Source organism: Notothenia rossii (genome assembly GCF_949606895.1).
Source record: "Notothenia rossii genome assembly, chromosome: 7".
NCBI classification, from domain to species: domain Eukaryota; kingdom Metazoa; phylum Chordata; class Actinopteri; order Perciformes; family Nototheniidae; genus Notothenia; species Notothenia rossii.
The window spans coordinates 69250555-69271852 of NC_136905.1; the positions used below are offsets into that span (position 1 = coordinate 69250555).

The following is a 21298-nucleotide window of genomic DNA, read 5'->3' on the forward strand; positions in this document are numbered from 1 at the left end:
CAGAACCTGTATTAATCCTTGTATTAAAAATAGAAAGTGTGCAAAGAAATGTTAAAAAGGAAAAACACACCCCAAGCACATCTGGGTTTGCGACACACTTTCACACTCAACCACTCATAGCATCAACAAGTGACCGAAGCAGACTAACAGAGGTTATTGGTAAGCTATTTCATTTTACTTACTTTCACATCTTGTAACTGTTGGAATATTTTTGTACAACTCAGGCAGGAGCTGAGAAAACAGTTTCCTGTTCTGAAGGATTATACCGTACGTTTCCTTCACGGGAAACTGGTCACACCCCAAAATGTTCCATCATCGACAGGGGGTCGCGGGCTGAAAAGTTTGGGAACCCCTGATCTAGGCAGCAAGGTGTGTCACCTACTCTGCGCTAATACAGTCCACTTACCTGAAATAGCATCACTACATCATGACAAACATGATTAAAATGTACAGGGAATTTAGAAGATTTTGTCATTTCCGTTTTTTCAAGGCTACAAGTCATCACAGTTTGAAATATTAACTAAGGTAGCATGCTGCCCCACAGTGGTGGGGAGAAAGAAGTGCGCTAGAAGAAAAAGATGTACGCTGGACAGATTTATCAAGCATCCCTTTTATTATCATCGCCTGTTACAAAAAGAACAGAAATCTTCAGTGTTAATGAACTTAGCAACAATATAGCGAGTGTTGATTACAGATGATATGAGACGCTTATTCCTAAAGTAGTTGGAGAAGGATTAAAAACCTCTACACTGTTGACCTGGCCTTCTCTTTCCACAGCCTTCTCTGGAGCTGCAGTAAAGACTACATGTAATATGTCCATGCATCTCCTAAGTTAAAAATCACGTAGTGACCCTTCTGATATGCCCTGACCCCTTATGATCTCCCTTCTCCCACCCAATAGTAAGCCATGGTATGCATGGAGCTATGAATTCATGAACGCACGATGATGCACAGTTTGATAGTTTTCTGGTGAGGAGGCAAACAGATCAACATGTATTTCCGCAGGTCCTAACTTGAACATTTAAACAATACATATCTTTTAAGTTAAGAAAAAAAGTACTGAAAACCCAAAGTTTGTTCCATCAAGCTGGACATTTGTATCACTGCCACCCCTAGACAAATAACAACAAAAACTACTGCAGTATTCAAAAAGGGATTTCATTGAAAAATACAGGCGTTTCAAACAGAGGAATGGTCGCCACGCAGTTTAAATTAGGCTGGGTGTCATCTTAAAGTTTAGAATAAAAATTAACTGGCGATGCTGCTGCAAAACAGGAATGTGGTGGGAGTGGAGTAGTTTGTTTTGGTACAGTGTCTGGAGTGTTTGGAGTAAAGAAAGCTCTGCCTTCCCCCCCCGCAGTGAGACTGGGGGGGGGGAGGGTTTGCCAGCGCCTCTGCCAGAGTCAGATGGAGGCTCGCCTACAGTACAGGTGGGGTGACGGAGGTTGGGTGAAAGGGGGGTGGCTGGGTGCTACAGTATGGTGTGACGGTGTAAGTGATAAGACCGAAGGGCAAAGGTGGTCTTTGTAGTGCAGTCAGGGTGGCTGCGGGGGGGGGGGGGGGGTCTGTCGTCCTCTCACTATACCTTGGGCAGACCTTTGTCAGCCTCCTGAAGGGAAACACAAATGCACAATGCTCAGTCTCCACATTCAAACACACCGCTGCGATTTGAAAGAATGAAACTAAAATGAGCAGCGCAGCAGTCCTTACCTCTTCCTCTCTCTTGGTGAGTTTCCTGCTGACGCCTTGTAGCAGCTGCTGCAGCTCTCTAACTGTTTGGTTTAGTCCTGCAGTCATTTTCTCCTTTCTGTCAATCTCTTCCTATCAGACAGAATGACTGGTTTAAGCTCAACGTATCCACTTAGTCACCATACATAAAAACAATACACCAGAATCTGTTTAAACACCCAAAGTGCACCAGGCTCTTACGGTTTGTGACGAGAGACTGCTATTCTCTATCAGGCCATCAGCGTTTTCCGTCACCTTGGAGAGCTCCCCCTGGATCAGATCAAGAGACTGCTGGGCCTACATTAGGGACCAGGAAGTTACACTTGTTAACAATGCGGCCTGGAGTTGGACTCGTTGCAGCACGGTAGTGAAATAATGACAAGTATTCTTACCGTGTACAGGTCACCTGCCACTTTTTGCCTCTCGCTCTCTTCTGTCTCCAGCTTGGACAGAGTCTCAGTGAGCTGGGTTTTCAGCTGGAATAAAAACAGACACTCAGCACATGTTTTAAAGCACATTATAGCTTTCCGTTATCACCTGGGAATCCCATTTAAATCTAGCATTGGACTTACAGAAAAGGCATTATTTCAGAGCCTCCTGCTAACATAAAATGCGTTCATTACAGTTCTCAACATTTGCACAGTGGCACTACAACTAACAGTTATTTAGGGTAATCTAATGATTATTTAATTGAATAACTGTATATGCTATAAATGAGTAATACATAACTTAAACCGTATTAGAATTATATTTACATAACAATTATAACCAAGCATTTGCACTTTGCAAAGCCAAAGGTTAAATGCATTGTTGCCAGAAAATATAGAGATGCATTGTAGCAAAACTTAAACGCTTGTTGTTTTTGTGTTCAAGTCTCATTTTTGACATGCAAATGAACTGTCAAAAATCGACTAACTGTTAATGGAGATCAAAGACATACGTTTAGTGACACTATGGCTAATAGACAGACAATCAGACAGACAAGGTTTGTGAGAAGGCCGAAGAGTGTAATATGTTAAGATTTCAGCTGAAGATGCACAAAATGAAGTGTTGTTTGGGGACTCTGCAGAAGGAAGGCAAGCTGCAGTTAGTAGCCTGAACAGGCATGAGATAAGGTGCCAGTGTAAAGCAGGGAGGGTTAGTCTCTCCAAGTGTGAAGGAGAGTCATCACCCTCAATCTCAAAAACACAGAAATGTTTTTGAATGTAAAGTTTGAGGTTACAGATGATGACCCCCAGTAGCAGAATAGAGAGATCCCCGTCCTGTAGCAGTGCAGAGCCACTGCCGAGCGGAATAAGGGAAAGGCTTTAAAAGGAGCGCTAGCTAGAGGGTGAACACCGCTTACCAAATTCAGCTCCTCATTCTGTCTGAACGCCTCTGTATATGAGCCATCAAGTCTGGTCTGCAATTCAGTCAACAGATCTTTGAGCTGAAATTGAGTTTGAGATGACGTTTAATGGGAGTGTGTGGGAGTCGGTCCAGGACAATCTACTCTGTGAGCTAATCAGGCCATGAGAACAGAAAGGGAACGGTATTTAACAGAGCCATGTAGGGGTGAATAAAGCACAGGGTCGTGGTGTGCGTGACTGTCATTTACCCAGAGCAGTCTATTAAGTTAGTCTGCTAGGTGGCGTAAATCAGGCTTTGGTAGACTAATTGCTAGATTGCTAACAGTGTGGAGCACGTGTGCTTTCAGTGTCTGTGTGCATTTGCCTCCAATAAACAGAAAATAACAAACATCCAAAACAGGAAATGAACATAAAAGTGACAAACAACAACTCATGTTTTTGTCACAGGAGGAGGATGATGCTGCTACGACATGATTTAGGGATCCAAACAGAGAGGTATGTGCTCACCTCTCTGACCTCTGTTACATAGGTGGCGCTCTCCTGCTCTGCCCTCTCCAGCTCAGACTCCAAGTGCTGCTTTTCTCTCCTAAGCTGCAGGGGAAAGAGAGGTTCAAAGATAGTGAGGACAGAAACAAACCAGGATGTAACATGGCTGGTGATCTGAACAACGGTGTAAGTTTGAAATTAGCGTTTTTAGGAAGACTTACATTTTCCAACTCGGCCCCTTCAGTTAGTCTCTCAATCTCCTGATCCATAAGTGTGACTTTCTGGTTCATCTGAAACATTTAAAAAAGACACAGAAGAGTTATACAATGGAACAGGCACGCAGTACTATATCTGCTCAGTGATCTGTTGTGCTATCTGGGAGTTGTTACTTGAACACACACCTCTTTGAGCTCTCCCTGAGATGCCTCCAGCTTCACCTTCCAGCGGGACTCTTCCTGCTCCACGCTGTTCTGCAGGCGCTGCAGGATGCCCTCCTGTGGACGCAGCAGGAATGACAGCTCAGTTTGGAACGAGAGACCACCATAAAAGCACACATTTTAAAAGCTCATCTCACCGTCTCTGCCAACACCTTCTTGTACGTCTCGCAGTCTTTCTGTAGGATCTTCTGTGCTTCCTCCGCTTCCTTCAGCTTCTCAGCCGCTCTCTGTTGAGAGGGAAGTTGCTTAAGATATCTTCAGTTTGAGGAAAGACATTAACATTTACACTTCCACTTTATTTACCTCAGAGTCCCCTGATGCAGGGGTGGATAGTGCAGCTGAGCTTTCAGCTACTGCCCCCTCAAATGTGTGAAGCCACTCTTGGTGGTTCTAGAAGAAAGGAAGAGAAAGATAAACAAGGGACATCTATACACAGGAGAAGTACAACAATGTAAGACGGGTAATCGAATACAATTTCCATGGTGATAAATATCCTGTTACCTGCTCACTGGGCAGAGGCACGTGGGGCAGAAGTCTCTGCAGAACATCTCGACACTCGGCCTGACACATTTCCAGTGCTGTCTGGTTCTCCTAAAAGGCGATGGGAGGGGGCAAAGAGGAAAAAGAATAAAAACAGAGGAGAGGAGATTGAGCACCCAAAGTTCAAATAGTTCAGTCGATTCGAAGACAAAGTCCAGGCGTCCTCAGGGCAGATGACCACCACCTTTCTGCTTTTTCATTCACACCATGATTTTTCTTTAAACCCCTCATAATCGACACTTCTGCTGATAAACCTCGTTTATCATAGTGCATTATGCCATTTCATAAATGACACATTTCATACTCATTGTTGTTTCATGAACCTCCTTACACTCAAGAACAATATACCAACCAGCCTTTTTTATGTATACAAATATATTAACGCTGCCAACCTACTTCCAACCACTTCTTTCATAAATCAAGTAACTACAGGGCACAATGTAGTTACTGTTTGACCTCTGATATCCCTCATGTACACACACATGTGGGAATAAGTGGTTTCAGTTGCTATACACCTATAGTGTCTCACATTCCCCTTGAGATCTTGAAGCTTTATTATCTGGCGGTTTCCTTTTTATTCCTTGTTTATAGTGTAATTGTGTAGTTTCAGTTTTGCCAACTGCATTCAAGAGTGTTTCTTGTACTCGGTTGGAAAATAAAGCTTGGTCTCAAGTCGACTGCCTGATTAAATTAAGATTTAATTTGAAAAGCCATCCATCATGGGGCTCCAATCAATGTCACAGGAATTACTCACTTAACATGATCTTAAACTGTAATTTTAAAGCATTAGGATAAACGCTGTCTCACTCCTACTTCCAATTACCCTGAGAGAAAACATCAGCATCTTTCAAAAGGCCCATCGTACACTGAGTGTCAGCAACCTCCCATTCAGAGCAGATCACATGCTTCACACCTCCTGCAAGCACCAACACATCAACCTTCTTTCATGTACCTTGAAACTCTTAAATACGTAAAAGGAAATGCAGTCCTTCAACAGTAATCTGGCCTCCTGCACTGTCACTCTGAGGCTGGCACTCTCACAACCATTCACATTACCACACTGCGTCACAGGACAGCTCTGAGACAAGTTTAATACAACCAGTGTTTTATGACAGTACACAACAGCTGCCAAGGAACTCCCTGGCCCGGCTCTGAGGAGGTGCTTTCTACTGAACTCGGATGGCAGAAGAGCAGCTGCGTGCTGACGGTTCAGCATTTACGCTTTCTTAATGTAGGCGACAAGGAGGGCACAGATATACGTTCACTGCTACTGTTAATAGACAGGCTATCTGGTAACCCACTCTATGTCTTCACTGAGGGATCTCCAGATACATGACCTACACGGTGGATTTAGTTACAAAAGTCTTTCAGTCGCGGGTTGAGAGCATATTGAAACATAAGGCCACATCAAACGTTTCGAATGATCCCTTTGGCATTTAAATGGCAGTGAATTAAACAGATTTTCATTGACTGATTAACTGGTATTGACAGCACGGATGTCACAAAACGGAAAACATGCTAGAAATGAGTGACATGACAGAAAGACAGGAAGCGGCCGAAATGATTACAATGATATCAATCCAATGACATCTAATGAAATAATGTCTAGGTCACTGCACACTCATTTCCAAGCATCAGCCAGGAACATTCTTTATATATTTATATTTCAGATCTTCAAGCAAAAATATGTGTTGAGTTAATTAAGTCAGAGATTCTCCCGGGGAGTAGCAGAGTTCAGCATTGAGCCAATTGAGGCCAAACAAAAGAGGCGAGGGGCAAGAGGTAGGTAAATGAGTATGCAGCTTTGTAATGGATGGGCGAAAAAAGAAATCTCACTGGGTCGATTATGGCAAAAAACAGCATTTTTAGAGGGGGATGCATCAGATTGGAACTAGAGTGAAGCAGACTGAGGGGGGGGAGGGGGGTGTCGAACCTTGACAGCTTTGCTGAGTTTCCCTTGAAGTATGGATTCGGTGGCTGACAGAGCTTCCATAGCACTCCAGTTTTTCTCCCGAAGCTCCTGTTTTGGTCAGTTCCAGAGAAATACTACTTTCAGTTCAGCCCCAGGAAATGCATTCAGTGACCCGAACATGAAGACTGGTAGAGTGATACAAAAAACCGAACGCATTTCTCATTTTTACATTCCTACACTCTGCTTATCACCCATGCTCCAACGGCTAAAAATAAGTATGAACAACTAGCCTTGAGAATCCCAGTCTCACACCACGTGTGGGTCACAGCAACATGCATAGTGTGCAAGATGTGCATTGTAACAATATTCTGTGAGTCATTTAACGGAGGAAATAATATATATAGTAGTTACAACAATGAAGGAAAAGAAATTCCTGATTTTCAATTAAATTCAACTTTAAAGAATAAAAAGGTAGGCGAGTCTCTAACAGTCTGAATCACCCACAAGCACAGACAAGCTTTGCCGGAATAGTGAAGGCCAATGGCAGCATATCAGGAGTAGGCTGGGAGCCCTGTTATGCAACACTGAGCTTTAGCTATTCAAATCAAGATAAACATCTGTGCTGATGTGCATTATGTTTAGAACACAACCTCAGCTGAAGGTGGTGTTTGCTTTCTATTTGATATAAAAAAGAAGAAGCAAAACAAGCAAGACTAAATGGCGGTGGACAACAGGAAGTATGGATGTATGCAGGGGAGTGTGTGACTCCAGTGTGAGGGGAGTGTTTAGGGTACCACACAAGGGGAGGGGGATGATGTCTCATAGGGCTGGACCAGATACTGGTGTAATACAGTTCAGGTAATCGCTGTGGGAAACCTACGTTGTTCTTCTTCCTGTGAAGCTCCACGGAGTCTCTAAGCTCGGCCAGCTCAGCCTGCAGATCTGAGACCAGCTTGTCCTTCTCTGACAACCTGACAGACAACAACATAACAACTCATTGTGAATCATTATATAGTTAGGGGCCTTTTGAAATGAAAACATGTGGAAAATGTATGTGTTCTGATACATCATATGGAATGCAACATGACTTACGCTGATAGAAGCTCTGTGCTTGGCACTGCTGCCTGCGACTGCTATTTGAGGAGGGGAAAAGAAAAAAGAACAACATTTAAGACAAATTCAAACATGAACCAAAGTCAGAAGAGCTCTTTCATCCAAATTCATTTGTTGTCCAATTCATATTGTCTAGCTAGAGGAATGTTGCTGATTTAATCCAAAACACATTTCACACTTGCACAGAATTCCTTTGCGGTGTTCCTCACCTGTTGCTGCATCTGCTCCGCCTGCTCACTCACTGCCTTTGTCCTTGCCTTCATCTCAGCCTGCAGCATCTGGATCTCTTGGTCCTTTGCTGCCAGTCTGTGGGTCAGATGTGCTGCTCGTTAGACTCACTTGTGAAGGAAGCGCTGAACAACTTCATGTTAAGGTGTGTGGGGGGGGGGGGGGGGGGGGTTAACCTACTGAGCTTGGAGTTTTTGGAGCTCGGCATCAGAACTGGACACTTGTGTTGTCTCCTTCTGTCTCAGCAGCTCCATCTCTGTCTGCAGGGCAGCCAACTGCTGCTCCAGAGCCTGAGAGACAACATGTATTTAGATAAGAGCTCAAAGTAGGACTGGACAACATTAACAATATCATGAAGACTATGTGAAATGTGCAAATCTAGTATATCATTAGAAGAGAAAAGCCCACACCTCTACCGCCTTCTCTCTGGTAGAGCTGCTCTCCTGTGCCGTCTGTAGACTCTCCTCCACTGACTTTAGCTTCACATCCTTCTCCTGGATCCTATAAAGCATATTGAACCAAAGGTTGGTCACACTAAAACAGTTTGACGTCACACAGAGAGAAGGTATCTGGGAAGAAAGGACATTAAAGAATACACAGCCTCTCGTGACAGTGGATAATTACAATCAGGGGTGTGTCAAGGGAGTGGCCAGGGGGAATGAGTTTGATCTGCAGTAGAACAAGTATTAGCCTTGGGCAAATAGCAGGACATTATGACCGACACCAGCTGTTCTTCATCTATTGTCTGGTGTTAAGGACACTAAAGTCAATGTTGGTCAGTGTGTCTTATGGCGCATTTCCACTGCAGGGCCTCGTACGGTATAGTTAGGCTAGGCTCACTTTATGCTGCGTTTCCATTACAGTTTAGTAGCTGGGGCAGTAACTATAGTAACGCAGTGTAAGCGGAACCGTGACGTCATCTTCAATGCGAACCACAGATAACCAACATCAGCCATTAGCTGTTAGCACTCAAGCTCACAGCTCCTCGTATCTGTTCAGAAACTAGACAGAAGTTAAACAAGTACAAACCCCAGACTGTCTGTGTCATGGCGAATACAGTCACTGGTTTAGTTATGTCCGTAGGCCGTTGTTGTGAGTGTGGACGGTCGGAGCATATACAACGTTAGCTTAGCCAATCTCCATTCAGAAAACAAGCATTTTAAAAGGTTTTCCACCTGCCGTCTGTCTGCAGACTTGTCAAAGCATTAATTCATGGTTTTTACTAACCGGTATCAGTATGTTGTTACTTCGGCATCATTTTGAAACATGCATTACAATTAAATCACGGTCAAATATGTTCATTTTGTTGTAGCCCCCTTGCCAGCGATTCTCTCACTAGTTTAGCATACTCAGCCCGGTTGTTGGCCCAGAAAGAACCTGGATTTTGGAGAGCCAGAAAAACTGTGAAACAGTACCCGATAGCCGATACTACCCCTAGTGGAAACACAACCAATAACGGGCCGGGTTTGGCACGGCACGCTTAAACCCCGCTGTAGTGGAAATGCGCCATTAGTGTGTAGCGGAAAGGGCTGGGTGATCACAAAACACCAAAGTCAACTTGAGTGATCTTACATGCTCTGGAGATCTTCCATCATTGACTCTGATGGTGCCTGTGATGAGAGAAATATACAATTTAAAAAATACAGAATGAGGTGTGAAAAACACAGCCACTTCTTTACGTAAAGATTTTAGAGATCTCACCTGTTCCGCTACCATCGTCTTTAAGGCCTCCATTTCCTGTTTTAGTCCCTTGTTTTCCTCTCTTACAGCCTGCATCAGGGAGAGAAATGACTTAAAGATCTTCCTTCCCCCCCCCATTAGGGATTGTGATTACAAAGCAAACAGGGAAATGCAGAGTCACTGAAAGCCTGCTGATGTCAGTAAGAGAGTGTGTGAGGCAGCAAAAGAGAAAACACCTTGAGCTCCTCCTCCTTGTTGGCCACCTCGATCAGCCCCTTCTCCAGCAGGTCCTCCACAGTTTTCATGTTGTCTTCCTTTTCCCGAACACTGGGTGGGAAGCAATGTTTGACAAGGTCATCAGGTTATTCTTTAGAACTTATTATAAAAGTGACACGTCTAGCCCAACACGTTTAACCAACTGACTTGTTCAAAATATGTTTCATACACACCTCATCTGGAACTGGTCCAAGGCTATTTGGGAGGCAGTCTACATGGGGAGAGACAGATACAAGAGGGTGTGTTAAAGAGAAGAACACAAACACATTGGGGCCTTTTCATTATTGGAAAAACAGTCAAGTTACATGTCTAACCTGATCAGAAATCAGATTCTGCAGATTCTGAACCTCTGCCTTCATGGACATGTTATCATTGTGCAAGGCCTGCAGAGGAAAACAACAGAATGTATTTCACTGAGACATGACAGGATCTGACAGACATAATCATAACTCTGTCAAAGGGTTATAAAACTGTGGAGTAAATGATATCTGTTCGGCATGTGCAGATGTGAACTGTTCATTCCAGCAGGGCGGTGTATATGGTCCTCAATCCATATCCCCTCTCCATAGGCCGAGAACATGTTAACCAACTTCCAGCAGACGAATGAACCGATGCAATGTTTGTATAGGAAGCTGTAGATAAAGCGGCTTTACCTGCATACTGGTTTCTCTAGTGGCCCCACCGCTCCTCTCGGCATTTAGAGAATCCTCCAGACTCTTTCTCTGCAACTCCTTCTCAGCCAATCTGAGGGGAACAGCAGGAAGAGTGCATGAGAAACAGCTTCAAAAAGGAATAACTGTTCTATATGTTTGAAAAGGTCAAAGTGTTTCTTACAGCTTCTGTAGCTCGTCAAAGTGAGAGACATGGGTGACCTACATGAGAAAGAAATGACACATTAGCCTAAATTCATACTGTCGCGCAGGCTGCATCTCTTTTTCTGACTTAAAAACTGAATGACGTTGACCCGTTTACCTGTGTAGACATCTGGGCCTGCAGGGCCTCATTCTGGACTTGCAGGGTCTCGCTCTGGAGCTGAAGACCTTGGTTTTCATTAATAAGGTCCTGTTAAACACAGTCTGTATTAGTTGACAAGAAGTGTGGGTTGCTCTGCTTCCTCTAAATATAGAATCAACACTTCAGAGTTCTAAAGTGCCTCGTCTTAGATGTTGTGGAGGCTCACCTGAACCCGGCCTTGCAGCACGTCATCAGGCATGCTGTGCTGTGACATCTCCATCAGCTCCATTACTCTCTGCTCCAGCCGCTCCTTGGACACCATGGCTTCATTCAGGCTGCTGTGTATGGTCTGGATCTCCTTGTTCTTGTTGTTCATCTCCGTCTCCACTGCAACCAGCTGGCTGTGCAGATCTACACACACACACACACACACACACACACACACACACACACACACCATCAGTTGCTGAATGTAACCTAATGATTTCTCTTTGATGTATTCAGAAAACTACAAAGGATTTCATCTCAAACGCAACAGGATGCATCACCTTGGTTTGAGGCCTGGAGCTTCTCCCTCTCAGTGTTGACATTGTGGAGGAATTTCTGCAGTTCTTCCCAGCTTCTCTTCGCATCCTGCAGCTGAGCCTGGAGATGGAGAGATACATCTACTTAACTGAATTGTACCAAACATTTGAATAGAAAACAAGTCTTGTACTGCCACACTAAAGGGAAACTAACAAATAACATCCTTTTGATCTCAGTGTTAATATCTTTACTGAGTCTATGGCTTCCTACTACCTTCAACAAGCCTTTTGTTGACTCAAGAATTCAAACACAACTCGGGATCTTGCAAACTGTGTAGTGTATCATAAGCATTTTTAATTGATTTGTATTAAGTCTGCGCAATAAAGAACATCTCAACTCTCCAGTTATTTGCTGAGATTCTTGTGTATAGAGCCAGGGACAATATTTTCCATCTTTGATCGTGGACAGTTCAATGAAAAGACAGGAAAGGCTGATCTGGGTGTCTCACAGGAAAGCGTTATTCATACACAGTACAAAGCTTCTAACATTCCTGCTTCCCAAGCCAACACAATCCTTCCAACCCAGGTTATATTTCCCACACCCCCTCCCCAGGACTTCCACTACAACCTCCTCCCATTTCCTCGGCAATGCTTCCACACCCACCAACCAGATTTGAAGCTGTGCGGAACGGCCCAGGGCTTTAAACTATGGGCTCAGAACAGTCTCACAATACACACATGCAAACAGAAGGATTCACACTTGTGCTTTTCAATGCACACACAAATGTGTTCCGTTTCATACATGTAAATAAAATCCAAAAAAACATTTTAAATGTGTATTTTTGATCCACACATATTTGTTTTCCGTTTAAATCCCCTGCACCTGCAAACACAAACCGCTTTCTGTGCACGGATCGCTGTGCATTCGTGTGTGGGTTTTTTGAGACTCCCCTGACGGTCAGCCGATTCGTACTTGTAATTGTTTCTATCTATAGCCAATCAGACGTCTCCTCAATTCTAAGCCAATAACATGAGCGCGCCCCCATGAGGGTAGATTTCTTGCGTTCATGACGTAGCGCTTCATGCACGCATTTTGCGCAGTCCGGAGCTGACAGGTCCATGGAGCCTGCCTGCAGGCGCTAATCTCAGGACACCTCTCCACTCTCAGTTTCCGAACAAGAAATGCACACAAATACAAGCCTTTATATTATTAAGGTACATCGCCACTTTCCGAACCGTTAATGAATGCTTGTGTATAAAAACGGCAGGCAAAACCGTTTTAAATGTGTGTTTCCTGTTTGGCGAATACAGCTGCTTTATTTATGTCTGTATGAAGTTGTTGTGAGTGTGGAGGGAGCAGCTACAGGTTAGCTTAGCCTAATCGATCAGTGGACTACGAAGCCAGTGCTAGACAGTGAACTGTCAACGGGGGGGAGCCCCGCCGGTCATTATCGGCCGATATTCACTCTAAATAGTTTGATCGGTGCTCTCTATAAAGGCCGATCAGGAGAGCTGGATCTGATCGATATGGACATAAACGCGAGTGAAGTATAACCGGATGCGAGAGAGATATCAGATCAGCTGCTGAGTCTGACGGAGACACGCAGCTCTGCATGATCACCTGATGCCCCGCCCTCTGTTTAACGAGCTCACCGGACTGCGCGAAATGCGTATATGAAGTGTCATGAACACAAGAAATCATACCCTTGAGGGGGCGCGCTCATGTGATTGGCTTAGAATGAAGGAGACATCTGATTGGCTATAGATAGAAAAAATTACAAGTACGAATCGGCTGACCGTCAGGGGAGTCTCAAAAAACCCACACACGAATGCACAGCGATCCATGCACAGAAAGCAGTTTGTGTTTGCAGGTGCAGAGGTTTTAAACGGAAAACAAATATGTGTGGATCAAAAATACATATGTAAAATGTATTTCTGTATCTGGATTTTATTTACATATGAAACTGAACACATTTGTGTGTGCATTGAAAAACACAAGTGTGGATCCTTCTGTGTGCATGTGTGTATTATGAGACTGTTCTGAGCCCATATTAAAAAGCTCTGTTCATTTCTGTCTCAGCTGGGGAAACTGAAGCTATATAAACACATTGTGCATCGGGATTAGCGTACCTCCAGCTGGGACACGTTCTGCTTGTAGTTGACCTCCAGTGACTTCCTCTGGTGCTCCTCCTGCTGCAGCTTGCTGTTGTTGTCTGCCAGCTCTTTCATCAGACCGGTGTACTCAGAACGCAGATTGTTCAGCTCTGCTGAATTCCTATGGAGAAAAAAGCATCATAAATGATAGATGTGGAAATAGATGAGGGGGCATCCTGGTTGGATGTATTGATGAAACACACCACAAATAGCATGTATGTGGCATTTCACATTATGTAACTGTGCATACAGATGGGTCTCTTAAAAAGGTGGGGTAGGTAGTTTTGGAAAAACCAGCTCGAGATCGCTAGAATTTGAAAATACACAGCCGGAAAAAATCTGCCATTTCCTTGCAGAGCCCCTCCTCCAACACACACGAACGTGCACATGGCCAATGAGGGCACGAGATAAGTTTGTGCACAGATGGAAGGCTGACAGGCAGGTAGGCCAGTTACTTTAACTGGGCTGGCTAAAATGATTGGTCGTGCTTTTTACAGTACTACGGCTTCCTCAGAAGACATTTTTGTATGGATTTTTTGTCAAAGTACTTCAGATATTCATTGCTATCGGGATGTTAAGAGCATTCCATGGAATACAACAGAAAGTGTATCTCGAGCCGCTTTCTCAAACTTACATACCCCACCTTTAACGTGAGCAACACATGCAGGAGAAAGAAAGGGAAAATGTAGAACACAATGATGACATTATAATATTGTTTTACGAAGATGAGCAGATAAGACATGTAGGAAGCATGACCAGTAGCAGATATTGCAGTGCAACACTCACTTGCTCTCCATCTGGTTGGTAGCAGAGCTGACTGCGTCCCTCAGGATGCCGTTCTCCTGCTGCAGTCGAGTGATCTGGCTTTCCAGCTGCTCCCTCACCTGCTGGAACTACATATACAAGAGGATTCAGTATCAATACAACATTTTTGGATTTGTTCAAAGTATTCAAATGTCAGGATTTTCCCAATTGTATTAGTTCTATGTAATGTTGTCTAATGTGAAACTGTGCTTATAATAAAACCACAACATGGGAAAGTGTTGATGCTTATGTAAGAAATCTGTTCACCTTGATCTGCATGGACTGGAGCTCCTGGTAGCTGCCCTGTGCTTTGCCCTGCATGCTCCCCAGTTCTTTCTCCACGGCCGCACGTTGGTCCCTCATCACGGCCTCCACCCGGGATGTCTTCTGCTTCTCAACATGAAGCTCCTACAGCACAGTAGAAAAACAAAATATTAAGCTTTACACTGAGACTAAAAGTACTACTCCATTTGGGGAATAAGTTGAGAATAAAATCGTGTCGTGACATCATGTGATTCAGGAGGTAGAACACGGGAATCCTGACCTGGCTAAGCTGCTTCACTTTGTCCTTGGCAATGGACGCCTCCTCTTGTACAGTTGTAAGAAGTCTCTCTCGCTCCTGTAGAGCTGGGTCAGGCCTGGCTGCAGACTGGTGGTGAGACACATAACGTTAAAATAAAAGTGGTCATAGCTGGTTCAACGATAAGTACCATGTCTCCTGCGAAATAAAAATTAAATGTTTTGCGTCCCCACACTTTTTCTTCTCTATGTTTCACTTATTAATGTCTCACTTTGAAGCAGGCATCCAAAGCATTAGGGCTCTTTTCCCGGAGAAGGGTCATCACACTGACGGCCTCGGCCTCTGACAGAGCGAGGCTGGACAGACCAGACAGCAACTCCTTCAGCTTCACCCCGGTGTTCTCTGTTCAGACACATACGATAGGGAACACCATTTAGCATGTTATCACAACAAACAGAACCAAATGAGGGATCAGACTTGTTTTCCCTCTCACCTTTGTCGGTCTCATTCTTCTGTTTCTTGCCACTCCCTTTAGCGGGTGCATCGTCGTTATGACCTGCCTGGTGGTTGGCAGAAGCCGCCAAGTCAGCCAGAACATGGGCTTCGTCGACTGGATTGAAGGAAAAGTGGTTGATTAGAATACTAGGATTTGGTTTAAGAAATGTAGATATTACTTTGCTTGTGTATCAGCCTTACCATGCTCAGTCTTCTGCTTCTTGGAGTTCTTCTTCTTGCCACTCGTAGCAACAGGGGTTGCCCCGTCCAGAACTTTGGTTTCCGCCACAATAGGAGCTTCCTTCTTCACTGGGGCCGGCTCGGACTTAGCCTCAGGCTGCTGGTCATTCACTGCAACTAAGGAATCATTTATTGAATCAAAGAGTTAGCTATTTCTGTCTACGAGATGCACACCCACATTCAACAGTGCGCTAGGCTACTCACCAGGCTCTGCTTTTTGTTTCTTCTTGTCCTTCTTCTTCCCAGAGGTTTGGGGAGGTGTCTGAGCCTGGACAGGAGCCTGGACAGATTGGACCTGGACCTCAACCTCAAGCTGGGGAGAGGGGGGGCTGGACTGTTTGCCCGCAGACAGAGTTTGCTCTGACTTGCGGCTCACCGGCTTGGATCCGTTCATCTCTGGCTCCTCAGAGGAAGCTGCAGCAGCAGCAGCCGCAGCAGCCTTGGCGGCCTTCTTGTCCTTCTTCTTCCTCTCCCTCAGACCAACAGGAGCCTCAGGTGACACAGAGACCGGCACGTAAGGAGTAGGTGTCTCTGGAGCTGGATCTGGTGTAGCCACTGGTGTAGGTTCCTCTTCTACATCCATAGCGTTGTTACCATCAGCCAAATCAAAGTCCTGCAGATCCTCTTCAGACTCTCCTCCACCTCTGCCGCCTCCTCCACTAGCACTCTCCTTCTTCTTGCTCTTCTTCTTGTCATTCTTCTTACGGGTGTCTGGCTTGGATGGTGGTAGCTTGAGGTCTCGTTTCTGCCGGGCCAGCACCTCATCGTAGGAGGTCTCCTTCATGAAGAGCCAGAAGAAGAGGAACATCAGGGCTATGACCAGGGTGGGGGCCAGGATGAGCAGGTACTGAGAGTCATAGATATCCAGCGCCATTCTGAAAGGTTTGGAAAAGAAACAAGGGATCAATATTTTATTTTGGCCTCATCGTTCAAAGTAACCACCAACCAAATTGCATGTGCATTTCCCACATACTGAATGTGTGACATTGTGGAGATAGCTTTCCACCAACAGAAGGCAACTGGCAAATTCAGCTACAAACCGAGAGAGCACAAGAACAGACAAGCACACATATTTTATGAAATGTAATCTGGGATTTCAGCTTGCTGCTCCTTTCCATCCTATACCAGTCCTGCTGTTCAATTATTCTAACTTTTGCAAGTGTGAACTGGTGCAGATATGAGGTATGGTAGGTGGAGGTGTGACAGCCTATCCTCCAAGTGATATGATTAAATGAGATAAGACCAACACAGCTACATATCTTCTCCATCTGGAAAATCCTTTTTTTTAACGTGGCTTCATACAGCTCACAAAGTGGACAAAATAGGTCAAGAACATCCAAGTGACAACTAGGCTTAAAAGAAGATGGCTCACTATCTTATTTAGTCACTTCCCCTCCTTCAACCCCCACAAAGGCGACACGGTGGTATTTGAAACTCATATCAGCATGGATTTGCAAGAGGCAAAAACACCCCCACACATGCATGTGTCACACACTGAGGTCTGCTGCAGCTGCAGTTTGACCCCTGCCTGCTTTAAGCCAACGGAGAGGAGGTTCTTCTTCTATCAAAGGCAAAGTTAACAGAGTTGAGAGGTCCTTTAGAGACAACATCCGTTAGGATAAGTCAAAGACATTCTTAGGAACTATGTGTTGTCTGCTCAAGGCTACACGGTACAAATTCATTGGGGTGGAATCAATGCAGAGAAAGCAGTAATCATTTGAGACACCTTATTGCTGACTAGAACCCCCTATAAACCAAACCAACTGTAAATAATTACAACTACTTGGCAAAAATGACACTGAGAAAATGGCTGTTTAGATGACGTAGACTGTATATGAATAATGAATGAGCTTACACACTTTCTTGATTATCGTCTTATACACACTCATATGATTTTTTTCTTGCAGCACATATTATTCTATTAACTCAAACTTATCAGACCCCAGGTGGCATGTTTGATGTTAAAATAGTTGAGGTGGTGCTGCAATGTCGTATGTGGCAGAGTAGAACTCGTTTTTAAACATTATTGCATCTGGAGAGTACGTTGTGCAACACACAGCAGCAATGCCTTGTGCAAACTTTCACTACATAAGAAACCATCACTTCTGTGAAAACCTGGGTGACGGCAGCATCATTGTTTTGTCAACACTGCAGGGTGGCAGCGACAGTGAGTGTCATGAAGTGGAGACCAATCCCATTCTATACCAAGGATCTGTAGCAGTAATTAGTTTGGGAGTCCGTGTCTTAAAGCAGACCTCTTTAGTCATTTGGATTAAGCAGATTACCCATGGTAATACATTTAAGAATAACTTTCCACTGCAGGGCTTCCTTCGAACTGACAAGCTTAGCCCTATAGTTAAATGATGACCCCGTTTCAGTCACACCTCAAAAACCTCTTCCACAGCACACACAGATTTACCAGGTATGTTACAATATCTAATAGTTTTACATATCTTTTTTTGAAACTGGTTTTGAACTTTAAAGCACCAAGATCTCCCTTTAAGCATAGACCAAAACATTATTATATAAGCTTTGAGTCTGGCAAACACATCTGATAGGCTTACTATGTTATTAGGAATGTTTGCTTTATAACTGTACATTTTTCTAGAGATCTTTGTATGGTAACTGTGTCAAAGGGCATGCATTCCTACACACTCAATAGGCAGCAGCGAAGGAAAAACCGATAGAAAATATGTGTTAACAGTGAGCAGAGAAATAGCTGTTGGTTAAGAGAGTGCTGTGGAAACTCAGCACTGAGTCATAACCCATGCCATTATAGAAAGGAAAAGTTTAAAACTGTTGCCGTCTAATGCATAGTGTTAATATGATGTTTTACCCGCTACCTCATTGGAAGATGCCTCGTACTAAAATGACACTACAGAAATCCCAAACCAAGTGTAATAAACAACAGAACAAGGCTAAAAAAGGCTTTCAGTTGACTTCAGATTGTACCCATATTAAAACTGGACATAAACCAACCAGGCCAAAGTTTTTTTAAATAAGTCATTAGACATAAAGAAGCCATAGTACATCATGTACTACATACCACACACACCCTGGGTGAATTGTGTAACAACTGCTAACATTCACTGGCTCCTGAATGAGGACATTCTTTGTTATGTTACATTCATTCATTTTGGGATCCAGGAAACTTCCATGTCAGACCAAATGAAGACAAGAAATAACTCTTAATAAAGCAACATTGCTTCTGGGCGTAATAATCAAGGGTGGAGTAAGTGTTGTAAAAGTTTGAAGGCTGCTTGCTTCCCTTTAGTCCCTGGCCTCAGAGAGGAAGGGGCATGAGTTTCCTTGTGCAGCCCGAGCCTTGTCCCAGCATCAGAATGAGCCCGGGGGACAAAGCCCTCTCGGGCTGTTGGCTCCTCGGAATCTAGCCACTTGGCTGGCCAGGCCTCCTGATTTGGCAGGCGTGGACAGAGAGGGAAGCCCTGATAACTATCGAGTCTAAAAAGCTGTGCTGACAGTACTTGAAAATCAGGACAGGCAGCAATTTATAACTTTAAGATGGCAAGAATTCACTTAAAAAGCTAATCAAGGGTCCAGGAAAGCACAGAAAGCAATTTTTCAGGATATATATATATATGTATATATATATATATATATATAAACATAAAGATAACAAGTTAGATTTAGATTTGGACTACAACATCAAAATAAGACAAAGATGGTGTGCTGGTGCTAGGCAAATGGCAGAAAAGGTTAAGTATTACAACATTTGATATAAATAATAAGCCCTGTAGCAAATCATTTAAAAAGGCATGATTCCACAACAAAAGAAGACTATGAAACTATATTAACTATCCGATAGTGTTATCCTTTATCAGTAAAGTTTAAATGGCTGCATGCCATAAAAAAACTAATGTATTTACAAGTGATAGATATGAAAATTGGGAGGTGGTTCCTTGAATAGTTAAGCCTGCCTGACAAATGATAATGTACAATCACAATTCCTGTAATAAACTATAAACAAGTAGCAAAGTCCACAGACAGACAGTAGGAAAACATTAACAAATCTGCTCTTCCTGAGTGTAAAACATGTTGAATCAAGTACAACTAAGACACCCTAGATAAGGCTTATCTGAAGCTATAGCTCAAGGAAATTAACAATGATGCTGACAAGATAAAACTGATACCATGTATCAAGCTCAGGCATACATTTAAAGACTCGTCATTTCTCAAAGTGGGGCAATTAGGGTGCTTGAAGGATTTCAGCATCAAAGTTAGATCAACAAACTATACGTGCATTAGGACACAGTGTGACATTTATATTCACATATGTACTCATTTCTTTATTCAAGGTTTAGTAAAGCTACCAACCTAAGTATTGTTCATTTAAATACCAAAAGTAATAACACCACAACTGGTCTTAGATTTCCATTGAGCCTCCTCACAATTCAACAAGAGCTGTTCAGTGTAGTTGAGTACCAAATGTCCCAGCATGCTTCGTCATGTCTAATCGCCGGGGCCGGCCTTGTGCTCACTACTGAACCAAGATATGTAATGGCAGCTGTTCGTACAGTAAGAAATAGAGTACTTGTGGATACAGCAGCCTGCAATCACAGAAATAGCAGAACTGATCTAGCTACAGCGGTTATCTTCCGTGCTAGCCCAGATTAGCTTATAAATCACACGTTATAATGGAATAAACCATAAGAGCATAAGAATAGTTACACTTTACCGACATTATTAGCACAAAAGTGGGGGCTAAATAGTGGTCCCGGACATTGCTACAAGTAGTAGTAGTTGTATTATCCACACGGGAAAAGGCTTGCCTCTCAAGTTCGTCTCAGAGTGGCTACAGCTCAGCATGATGAATGGGCTAGCTAACATTAAAGCTAACCAACTAACGTGAGGCAGGTACTAACGTTAGCCGACCAATCCAATTATTGGTACAGAGGACGACTCCACATATAGACTGATTAAGCTATCATATTAGCAGGAACAATTGTGTTTCCTTCCCACACACTCAGTCCGTGTGGAGGCGTGGACCTCTGCCTCACGGGCCTCGCCTCGCTGGTGACCCAACCTCCCTCTCTCCTGAAATCTGTGACCCGGTTTGCTGCTTCTTTCTTCCGCTCAAGTCCTGAGGGCCGTTCCCAGGCCTGGGTGAGAGCTTAGCCGCGGTGAGACCGGAATGTGCGGCCTGTTGACGGAATACACGATACCAACTAGAACAGCTAATTGAGGCATACCTGTAGCTTTAGTTTGCTGTTCCCGTGGCTGGTGGTTAAATGGCGTTGTTCTGCGTTGACTCCGGCAGACTCCTGACTTCCCAGGGCAGCTCCAGCCTGGCTTTCTTCTGCGCTATCCGTCACACTATCTGCCGTTTCTGGTTCGCGGGGGCGGGTCATACTCAGGATGCTTTGGTGCGCTTGTTTTGTGACTCCGGGCACACCGTTCGGGGCAGCTAGTAAGCAAGGCTAAGTAAAGAGATATGCCCGCCTTTCCAAGACAGCCTTTGCTCATGAATCTTACTTTCGATCAAATCAAAGAGGGGAGTGGTCATTCCACTTCCCCAAAGTCCATAAAACAGCACTACAGAGAGCACAGCAGTGGTATTTAACCAGCCACACTACTTTCATTTCAGCTACATTTATCTGTGGTATCTTGTGACCTAACGACAATTGATTTTCATTTATTATAATAGGGAAACAACCGTATTTCTTAAATAATTGAAATTAAATTACCATTGTCTACAACATTTTACATTACATGTATTACAAAATGAACAGTTGTTATTATTAAGCAATACACCAGAGGCCATCATTTACAGTAATTGTACAACAGCTAAAGGGCGTTGTTGGACACAAAGTGGATTATTATTGTTATTGATTGAGAGA

At 43.8% G+C, this 21298-nt stretch overlaps 1 protein-coding gene across 5 annotated transcripts; it reads right to left on the reverse strand.

Annotated features, from left to right (window-relative positions):
• Positions 1-590: 590 nt before the first annotated feature.
• On the reverse strand, positions 591-20817 carry ktn1 (kinectin 1). Of its 5 annotated transcripts, none has more exons than XM_079640331.1 (36): positions 20651-20817; positions 15645-16315; positions 15402-15557; positions 15199-15315; positions 14977-15095; positions 14730-14834; positions 14453-14593; positions 14168-14274; positions 13358-13502; positions 11252-11348; positions 10930-11114; positions 10722-10811; positions 10584-10621; positions 10403-10493; positions 10064-10132; positions 9923-9960; positions 9710-9800; positions 9495-9563; positions 9366-9403; positions 8204-8294; positions 7974-8083; positions 7775-7871; positions 7545-7585; positions 7333-7423; positions 6474-6560; positions 4502-4591; positions 4304-4390; positions 4138-4227; positions 3965-4057; positions 3785-3853; positions 3585-3668; positions 3074-3157; positions 2121-2204; positions 1930-2025; positions 1711-1821; positions 591-1609 (listed from the first exon to the last, which is right to left on the reverse strand). In XM_079640331.1, the coding sequence occupies exons 2-36, from the start codon at positions 16312-16314 to the stop codon at positions 1580-1582; spliced, it is 3801 nt and encodes a 1266-aa protein (XP_079496457.1). In that variant the 5' UTR covers position 16315; positions 20651-20817; the 3' UTR covers positions 591-1579. The 5 variants fall into 5 exon arrangements, with proteins under 5 accessions (XP_079496457.1, XP_079496456.1, XP_079496455.1 ...); XM_079640330.1 differs by having other exon boundaries at positions 7545-7582; positions 14977-15107; XM_079640329.1 differs by having other exon boundaries at positions 14977-15107; positions 20651-20815.
• Positions 20818-21298: the final 481 nt, after the last annotated feature.